A 10,850-nucleotide genomic window follows, 5' to 3' on the forward strand; every position below is an offset into this window, starting at 1 on the left:
TAAAAAGTAAATAAATAAAAGGGATAACTGCAGAAAATAGAAAGCACCTTTAGACCAATTCACGATATTAGCAGAGACCTTTAAAAGTTTTTGATTTTAGCAATTACCTTTCATTTATTGGCGTAAATAGCAACATTTGACACGTGTCTCTGATGATGTGGAAAATTTTAATGACGTGGCAATAAACTCTTTACTGACGTGGATTTTATTATTTATCTATTATTCTTATTTTCGTTACCGAGTCGGTTCCCCCAAAATAAAAACCCCTAAGTCCTAACATTGACATAGGTTTATAGAATTCATAAAACCGAAAATTGATTACTTAAATCATAAGGTAGATGGATGATGTCTTGTTACAAACTATTACATTGTCAGAATTTTTGGGGGAAAGGTGAACGGAATTTACAGAAACATCACCACCCTGTAAATCATAATCAAAAGAAACGCAAAATTACATGGGGAAGAAAACAAATTAAGGACCCATTGTAATTAATATGGTAGTAACTAGTAAATTAGCAATACCCTCAATGGAGGTGGTGGCTTGAATGTTTGTAGACAATCAGTAGTCTTCAAATCCCAAACCTGTATAAAACAAATCACATTAATCAAAAGAATTAATCATGACATATTCAACACATTTACAGATGAACGACACTGGGAATCATACTATATCTCTATGAGGCCGAATGAAACGGGTCAAATATTGTAATTTAATGTACAAAATCTCTTAATCATTATTATATTTAAATAGAAAAAAAATATATAATCATCAGAACCCTCAATTGCTTCCCTATCGCCCGTAATCAATTTTGGGTTTATGAACTCTATACACCCTATATGTGTGTCACTGTTACGAAGTGGGAGTTTTTATTTTGGGGGAAACTGACCTGACAACGAAAATAAGAATAATAGATAAATAAGAAAATACACATCAGTAAAAGTTTGCCACGTTATCAAAATTTTCCACGTCATCAAAGACACGTGTCAAATGTTGCTATTTACGCCAATAAATGAAAGGTCATTGCTAATAACTAAAACTTTTAAAGGTCACTGCTAATATCGTGAATTAGTCTAAAAGTGCTTTCTATTTTCTGTAGTTTTCCCTAAATAAAACTTTAGTTTAAGATTCTTATACAGATGTGAATGTGATGCCCACTCGTGGTACATTAAATAAAGAGAAAATGTCACAAATGGTCCATGTGGTTGTCGGTATTCGCATTGTGCCCATGTGCTTTTTTTTTGTTGCAAACAGTCCCTTGGTTTTTCATTCTCGTTGTCAACAGTCCCTGACACTAAGGATTTCATTTAAACTGTATGGGTTTCATTTTCACACAAAAGTAATTTTTACCTTTTTTTAAAAAAATGGTTAACTTTTTTTCACTGTAAATTTATTTAACTTTTTTTAATGATGATTATGGTGAGATCCAACCAAGAAAAACCCTAATTGTAATCGGAACCTAGGGGTTCAAAGCGGGAGACGATCGGATCTTCAAAGAAACTAAGTCTGAAAAGATGAACACAATAAGGATTAATATAGGTCGAATCCTATATTAGTTTATATATAGGTCGAACCCCATATATATATATATATATATTCTAAACCCGAGCACAATAGGAATTAATATATATATATATATATATAAAGTTGAACCTAGGATCGGTACTGATAGGATTAGCTCTCAGGTAGGTCGGATCGGATCCTAGAAAGAAATCAAAGGTTAGTTCGGATCTTGGCAACTCTCTCTCGCTCGAACGGATCCTGGAGGATCGAAACCAAGAGACTTAGAAGGGAACTTGAAAGATCGGATCCTAGACAGAGACTAAAGATCGGATCCTAAAGCTGTGCTCCTATATAAGTCGGACCTTAATATATATACACACATATATATAAAGTTGTGCTCGTATATATAACACGTATATATAAGTCGGATCCTAAAGATCGGGAGATTGGATCTTGGAGGCTTAGCATTAATCAGATTTTATTATATATATATGTATATATGAAATCGGATCTTAATATATATATATATATGTATAATCGGATCTTGAACAGTCAGATTTATTCACACATATATATATATATATATATATCGGCCTAGAAGAAAATAAAAGGATCGGAACCTACCATTAAATTTGGCCCGGCTTTATTATTTTTCCTATTAACATCAACTTAAATATGATTATATTCAAACTGATAGCTTGAATTTTGGATGACTATTGGTTGACTAACCAGTAATAATTCTTGAATGATCAACCTGGTACCTTGGGATTTGGGCCAGCAGCCCAATACGGCCCACGTACGAGAAAACCCAATCTGACAGTATAAATACCCTCATCATTGGTTGTCAGATAGAATCATATACACATTCTCTCATTCATACACACTTTTATAACATTCGCTGCAATCACAGAGAATATTTTATAACACCAGCAGTACATTCATATTCATCAACATTCATTAATCATTCATCAATCATTATATCAAAATCATATTATATCTATATCATTATAGATCGATACATCTCTATGGGAAAATCATCATACACCTTAGATTCGTCAAGAGTTTATTGGGTTTGCACTCTTTTTGAGGAGATCTTGATGATTTTCGTGGTTAAACTCTCTTATAATTGAGCTTTTCATTCTCATGCTCAAACATTTAACGTTTTTTATTTTTATTTTCTTTTAAAATCATTTTATACGAAAAGATTTAATCTATTAAAACTTTATAGTAAGGATTTCATTTTAAATTGTACAGGTTTCACTTTCACACAAAAGTTTTAGTATTCCTTTTTTCACATGGGCATGCTATCAAATATATTTTTATTGTCATTTTTTCCTATTATTGTTTTAATATTATACCAATCTTCTAAGAACGTCGTTATTGGTATTAATATAGTTATCGTTAATGGGCTTTGCTATTCCATATTCAAATTTTTGGGCTACTTATTTATATTTAATTTTGGGCCATGTGCTGACATTTTAGTATGTCAGGTTAATTCAAAACTTTGGATTCATATGTAAAAAATGTCATATTTTTCTATTATTGTTTGTATTATGTTCGTAACACATTTTGCTATTTTTTTAAGAGCGTCGTCTCGGTATTAATATAATTATTCATAGATGTATTTCGTTATCTTTCCTAATTATCTTAATAAATTTAAGTAATTTTTTTAAAAAAAATCCACATACGTAATGTCTCGCGGGCCAACGCCAGGGAGTATTGGGATTTGTGCAAAGAATAGTAACTTTTTATTTTATTTTTTTGTAGGCCCCACATGTCCATTATTTTCTAATTATTATTTTTAACTTACATTTTTTACATGCTTAACTTTTTTTTTCCCTCATTATACATTTATTATCTTTGTAAATTTTTTTAATTTTATTTCTTTAAAATACATTTACACTAAAAACTTTGATCTCTTACATTTTGTACTAAGGATTTCATTTTAAATTGTAGGCATCCATTAAACCCTTTTTTATTTTCACACAAACTTTTTAAGGGAACATGTAATACTTTGGTTAGAAAATGGTAGAAAGAAATTAATATATCAAAGTCATATTTTTTCTATTATTATTTATATTATGATCGCAACACATTTTGTCATTCTTATAAGAGCGTCGTTTATGTATTATATTTCGTCATTTCTCCTAATACCATTTTCTTAATAAATTTAGATAAATTTTTTTAAAAAGAAAGACATTCACAAACGTCATGTCGCCCGGGGCAACGCACGGATGACATATCTCCTTTAAAAAACGAAAAACTAAAAACTAAAATACATTTTCCATAACCAAACGAAATCTTAGTTAATTGTTTATCCGACAAAAAAATCATCCTCAAGTGGTTTAGTGATAAGTATTTTCGAAAACCGTTTTACACTATTAAGATTTATGTATACGAGGGATGTGAATTTGTAGGGAAAAACTGTACAGTTTTCGACCTCGCCTTTAATAGGTGATATGAGGTAGGAAATCAATGCTTCCTTACAAAAATACTCAAGTTAGAATCATACCTTTGAAAATTTTCACGGGTGACAAGTGCAAGATTAAATATTTACTTTAACATTATAAATTAGATTAAATATATCTACTCGTATGAATCACCACCAAGTACAACTTGCACTTGATTGGGTATTTAACTTGCTTATATATTTTTGAGCAAGTTTGTTTATTTAGACCATGACACAGGGACCTTTATTAAGCGACTTCATATTTGAGATCAAGGTTTTACTTGGACAAAAGAGTCTTCTACATTGTTACTCGTTAAGTCCCTAATGTTTTCTAATTTGGACATCTTTCAACTCATTTGAGCTTCAATAGCATGTACTTTTTTAACGAGATCTGTCTTGATTTGCTTAACAAATTGTTAGTGTAAGCACATATTCTTTTAAACAAACAATGTCAGTCTGTTAATTTGTTATTACAAGAAGTAAATTTAATACTATAGTTTTATTTCGTAATGTCTTGGGTTCCTTTGGCGCGAATATTATTCGGAAAGTCGTGTATTTACTTGAAAATTTACTAAACAATTAACAATTTTCAGAATTTTGTTGGTATCTAATAAATTAACAATAGTGCAATCTGTTATACCATTGAAGTAGGTCCAAAATGACAACATAGTTGACAAATAGCACTACATATGTATGCACACACGAACACATTTCACATCAAGTCCATTTTACACTTCTGTTTGTTTAATGAAATCTTTCGGGTTAAAATTCTTGTGGTGTCATATTTGAAAGATGAAAAATGTTTGATGTGCCTAGATTTAAGGTGTGTCTAACAAAGAGATATAGACATATGACAAAATCAATGGTGTGAAATAAGAAAGAAAAAATGTGTGAGACATGTGTCAAAAACAAATGAAGTATGTATATTATAGACATATTTTTTAGGCATATATATCATTACTCATTTTGTCTATAGTATATGTAAGACCTACTTAAAAAAAAATAATCCCTTAGATCAACTGCTTTACCATGAATGGTTTGCAAGTTTAACATTTTAGTAAGGATGGTGATATTGCGGTAAAAACTTAGTCTCTAAGGTGAAAATTCATGAAGGTTCCAGGTTCTTGGGAGATAAAACTATAACCCTTGTAACCATAGAGGTTCACCTGCGATAACTCCGTGAAACATACAAAATGGGTGGCTATCCTAAGATTATTTGGCTCACAAAGCACGTCGAACACCCAGGTTAAGAAAAAATAATAATAATAGTAAACATTTTAGTGGATTCTTTAGATTGATAATTCGACATAAATACATAATGGCAATGAGCTATCCAAAAAAAAAAACCCACACACACATAAACATTAAGCGAATATAGAGAGTATAATTTGTCTCTAGATTTTAATATGTTTGTTTCCAATACTAAATTGCTCTAGAACCCCATTTCAGAACTTGATTAAACAATATAGACCAAAATTTAAAGACATTAGTTGACCAAGATGCATACAAAGCAAGCCCTAAACTTTAATGTGCTAAAACTGACATGACCCTACTCACTACTATTCTATCTTTTCAAGAAATACAACACTAAACAATTTTGAAAAGCAGTAGTGACAATCTCAAAGTCCACTCATTCTGGTTTCCTATCACATATCCTTGTCGATAATATCCCGCATCATTTGAAGCGGGATGACCCCTTCTGTTCTAATCGCATCTTTGCTTGGATCTGGGCTGATAAAATATAATGTTGGTAGACCCCTTACCTGTCATGTAAGAACCACATTCTTTACTTTACTACATAACAACATGACTCTGACCACTTATTATATCATATGATAAGTTTCGATTGTATAAGGGTGTGCTTGGATGTGCATCTTAAAAGTGATTATCGTGATAATAAATAACTACAATCGAAAGAATAAAATGATTTTGTGTAATACTTCTGTAGTCAATATATGAGGAGATATACTGGGAAATTGAAGTAAAATTATTCCAAATCAGGCTATAAGGACTTAGTTTTAAAAATCAAAAGGCGAACAAATGCGAGAGTCCATTCACGAAGCTCAATAGCAACGGGATTTTCATGCTCAGGACACGCACTTTTAAAACACAAATTATAAGTTATAACACATAAAATACTAAAAAACCAATACACCATCATATATCTATTTGTATATATATTATATATAACTCCCTTTTTTAAGTAGCAAAAAACACCTTCAAGTAGCGAAAAAACCTAGTATTCAAGTTTTTGGGCAAAAAAGTCATGAGCAAAACACCAAACTGTACAAAATGCGCAAATAAATTAGCACAAAGCAACATGAACTGCGGCAGGTCACCTAGTACTTAAGCAAAAACCAGGGATAAGGGTAGTTAGTTATATGTTTTTTGCACAAAGATAAACAGTTTTGATGTTGGTATGACTGGTTATTTGAACCCTAAATCCTGAAATCATGTATGGTAAAAGATTGATTTATCCAAAAACTAATCTATGTAGTCAAATTCGGTGGTATGCCAGTGGTATACCAGTGGTATTTCGGTTTTCGGTCCTCCACTGGTATCGTATACTAGTATAAATTTGTCCAAAATATCGGTACCGAGATTTTCGGTGAAATTTACCGAAATCTCACCGGAATCGGTCAAATTTCGATCCAAATTTCGGTGGTATACCAGTTTTTCAGATTTTTTATTAAATTACTTTTGTCCAAACTCCAAACTAACAAACAACATAAGAAACACTAAAATTTTCAAGTATAAACTCTAATCTATCAAATATTGATACTTTTAAGCTTGACTTTGATATTTAGATTGAGTTTTACTTAATATAATTGCTATTTGTGTGTATAATTGCAAGCTTTTTGGAATATATATAATTATATATAATAATATTAAGATTACCGAAATACCACCGAAATACCACTAAAATAACCAATATTTCAAATACCAGTCCTTGACCGAAACACCGAAATTTCAGGCCTAAACTACTTAGATCACTATCTATGTAGTCAATTTCGGTGGTACACAAGTGGTATACCGGTGGTATTTCGGTTTTCGGTCCTCCACTGGTATACCAATCCAGATTTTGGTCCAAAATTTAGGTGCCGAGATTTTCAGTGAAATATACCGAAATCTCACCTAAATCGGTCAAATTTCGGTGGTATCTCGGCGGTATACCAGGCTTTTAGTTTTTTTTATTCTTATTTTTTCTTTATTTGTTTTTTGTCCAAACTAAAAAACAACATAAGATACACTAATTTTTGCAAGCATTAACACTAATCTATCAAATATTGACACTTTCAAGCTTGAGTTTTATATTTAGGTGAAGTATTAACTTAATATAATTGCTTTTTTGTGTGTATAATAGCAATCTATTTGATATACATATAATAACATATATATTGCATAATATTAAAATCACTGAAATAAACGATATTTCAAATACCGGTCCTTGACCGAAATACCGAAATTTTGGTCCTTAACTACTTAGCGCTAGCTTCCATATCGCAAGTCAAAACAACTCCTGATAAAGAAAATAGGTTGTGTCCACTATAATATACTTTGGCCACCACATATTTTGCCTTGATCATTTTCATCTTAATTTTTAACAACAAACTGTGACTAGTCCAGATTGCCCTTACTAGGTAATGTGAATGTGAAGTAGATAAACTTATATACATTATTGGGGGCTTCATGGAAATTGTTTCATGATTTTGTCAAACAAGTATTTTCCCCATATCGTGTCACTTAATCATGTACAAAAGTGATGAATGAGTTACCTGCATGTCACGTGCAAATTCATACTCATCATCAGTGTCAACCTTCACTATCATGGCATTGCTTTCATACTCAACTGCAAGCTTTAGGAAAAAATGAACTCACGTTAGATGCTGAGAAATGACTCTTCATCTAAACAAAGTCCAAACACCATGCTGCTTTCTATCATAGAGTAGTGCAGTCTTGCAAAATAAAACAAGAAAATAAAATACAGACCACACAGTAAACGGTAGACAAATAAACCACACATGCACACATGCAACATTCATCGAAAGCCTTTTAACCCAGACAGTTAATGTCGCCTCTACCAAAAATACTTTTTATGATAAGAGTTGTTCAAATGAGATTAATGTAATATGATTGAAAACTATATGATATAGAATCATAACATGATAGTTTTGTAATTTACTCTATTGAACTTAGTTATGCACCACCTAATGGCAACATGAGTATGCAGTATCACATACCATATATGATATACCACAGTATCTTCACTGACACAGAACCACCATCACTGGTTCATACAAAAGATGAACCAAACCGTGTACTAAATTATGTAATGTTAGTTACACGACCTATATATTAGTTTAAAAGTATAAGTGAAACACAAAGGTAATATTGGTTCTCCTTGAAGATCATTGCATCCTTTATGTATATATCCACATTGATACATCAATTTGATAAGAATTACTCCTAGGTTACTATTTTAAATCCACATTGACATATTCGTTTCAGCTTAGATAATGCATTTATTTAAATCAATAACAATATCCATTCCTACTAGTGTAGTAGTGTGCAAGGTATGGGTGGGGGTGGGGGTAAGATGTAAAGTTGCATTTAAATCAGTGAAGCCCAAAATCAAAGATTTGTTTACATTTATTATTCCACACCTTAATTTTCTAAACGGCTCAATGGTGTATTGGGACTCGTTACCCTGAACCTACCCATTTTCCCGATTTTTTAACCTCATAGCAAGGGTCGAGGGAACCCAAAAATGCCGCCATCTGCACAATCAAGAGGGAACTGGACTAACACAAGGTCCAATCCTTCATTATATCTCAAAAAGTGACGGGAGTGAGTGGGATTCGAACTCGGGTCTGTTCAACCACAATGGGCTTTCCCACTACAGCACCTTTACTATTCCACACCAACTCACCTAAAGTAATTATACCAACCTAAGATATTAAGATATTCACATGCTTAGAAATAATGAAGGCTCTTCCCAAATAGATTGATTTCTAAATGACACATGAAGGCTCTTAGACTATCAGGAGCAAGGCGTTTCTTTCCCACTTTTCACCTTCAGGAAGCCCTGGAAAGCCTAGAACATTGCCCCAAGGGGCTTTCTTTGACAAAAAAATTGAAGGGGCGTGAGAAAAGGGACGCCAAAAAGGAAGAAAGAAACACACACACATGCATGAGAGAGAAGGAATCTTAGTGGGTCCATGTTGGGGCTTTCTATCTAACGCCTTGCTCCAACAAATAAAAAGAAATGCCCCTTGATGACTGGACTGCCATGTGTCACGAGATGCCCCTAGGAAAGAAAGCCTTGCTCCGGATAGTCTTAGAAAAAAAAATAGCATTGCACATCACACAATCACAATATGATAAAGTCTAGCCTACTTAAAAATAATGTGTAACCATATTAAATGCAGACATTACATGAATCATGATATGGATAGATAGGTTGAAAAACATAAGCAGGAATTATTGAGATACCATTTCAAGCTCTTGAGCCATCAATATACAAGGGCCGCACCAAGTGGCATAGAAATCGATTATCAGCGGGACATTTCTATCTCCTTTGATTAGCTCCTGAATCTCTTTAGCGGAATACTTTCTCTGCATAAACATTTTCAACAATTAAAAAACAAAGCAACCTGAAAGGGCCATCAACATTACTACCCATAAAAACTTAAAAGAAAAATAAAGAAGCCATACAACAAGGTAATCCTGTCTGAGGAATTTGCCAGCGGAAGGTTGTGTAGCGAGTGGTAAGAGGGGAATTCTGGTACTAGATGATGATAATTGAATTAATGATGGTTGTAAAAAAAGGGGGGATTTACTAGTAGTTGCGAAATCTTTTGTTTTAAGAAATGGAGGAGAGGAATTATTGTTGTGCTGAGGATGATAGAATGCAAAGGGTGTTGTTGATGCCACAACTAGCATTGTGTAAAGAAAGGGTAGTTTAGTTTAGGGAGTGGGGATATTCTAGAGATAAGGAAGGGGATGAAGGTTTTTGATAGGGTTTTGCGCTGAAAAACAAATTAAAATCCCAACGAAATGAAGGCTCTTCCCAAATATTCCAAATGAATAATTTTTGGTGATAAACTGATAATATATACAAGGGATATAATATAAAGTTGTCGAAGAGGTGTGAAAAATTTTACATGTTAGGTTTTTCATTTATAAAATTTATGGGTATATGCATTTATTTATTAAATAAAATACTAACAAATTAGCATAAGAAGGGCTACAAACCTAAGTGTCGGTAGCCTTATATTTACTTTATATATATATATATATATATATATAGAAATATGAGGTTGTTAAACACCTAAGTTGGTTAAAAAACTCCTCGCATATTTTTTTTTAAACTATAAAAATCATGAGGGCCCAAACATGTATTCAAAATATTAAAAAAATTAGTATGTGAGGGGTTTTACATCCAAGTTGGGTGCATAACAACCCCATATTCACTTTTCCCTATATATATATATATATGAGGAACAAACCAAAATGCTGCTAGAAGCAGCTTGCTTTTAAGTGTCCCCCTCACAAACTCCTCCCTAAAGATCACGTGTTTGAATATAAAATCTCCCCCTCCCCTTTATGAAAGTCGTGGTAGAAGCATGCGTCTAGCAACATACTTGTTAAGCCCATATAGGGGACCTTTATTTTGAAAACCTATTTTTTTTGTAAGAACCTTGAGAACTTTTAAAGTATGTATTGGATCACATGTTTTTTTTGTTCATTCATATGTGAAACGTTATAAAAATATATGTTGCAAAAGAAAGTTTTTTTTCAAAACCATATATATACCCATTCGTTCAAGTTATCACAATTAAGTATGCGTTCCTTAGAGGTAAATGTGCTCATAATGTGCTGCCAAGTGTTGACTAAGTT

At 32.4% G+C, this 10,850-nt stretch overlaps 1 protein-coding gene across 1 annotated transcript; it reads right to left on the reverse strand.

Annotated features, from left to right (window-relative positions):
- Positions 1-322: 322 nt before the first annotated feature.
- LOC122583265 (thioredoxin-like protein CITRX, chloroplastic) lies at positions 323-10,029 on the reverse strand. Its single transcript, XM_043755689.1, has 5 exons — positions 9,666-10,029; positions 9,444-9,566; positions 7,727-7,807; positions 523-582; positions 323-421 (listed from the first exon to the last, which is right to left on the reverse strand). Exons 1-5 carry the CDS (start codon positions 9,891-9,893, stop codon positions 323-325), a joined length of 591 nt encoding a protein of 196 aa, XP_043611624.1. The 5' UTR covers positions 9,894-10,029.
- Between the last annotated feature and the right edge of the window lie 821 nt (positions 10,030-10,850).

The sequence above is a fragment of the Erigeron canadensis genome, chromosome 9, assembly GCF_010389155.1.
Source record: "Erigeron canadensis isolate Cc75 chromosome 9, C_canadensis_v1, whole genome shotgun sequence".
NCBI classification, from domain to species: domain Eukaryota; kingdom Viridiplantae; phylum Streptophyta; class Magnoliopsida; order Asterales; family Asteraceae; genus Erigeron; species Erigeron canadensis.

Bases quoted from the DNA above. Each gene is read 5' to 3' on its own strand.
- LOC122583265 (XM_043755689.1), bottom strand. From the start codon at position 9,893: ATGCTAGTTGTGGCATCAACAACACCCTTTGCATTCTATCATCCTCAG. The intron at 9,567-9,665 runs GTATGGCTTCTT...ATGTTTATGCAG, and splicing joins TCAGACAGGATTACCTTGTT to AGAAAGTATTCCGCTAAAGA. The intron at 422-522 runs GTATTGCTAATT...TATGATTTACAG, and splicing joins AGCCACCACCTCCATTGAGG to GGTGGTGATGTTTCTGTAAA.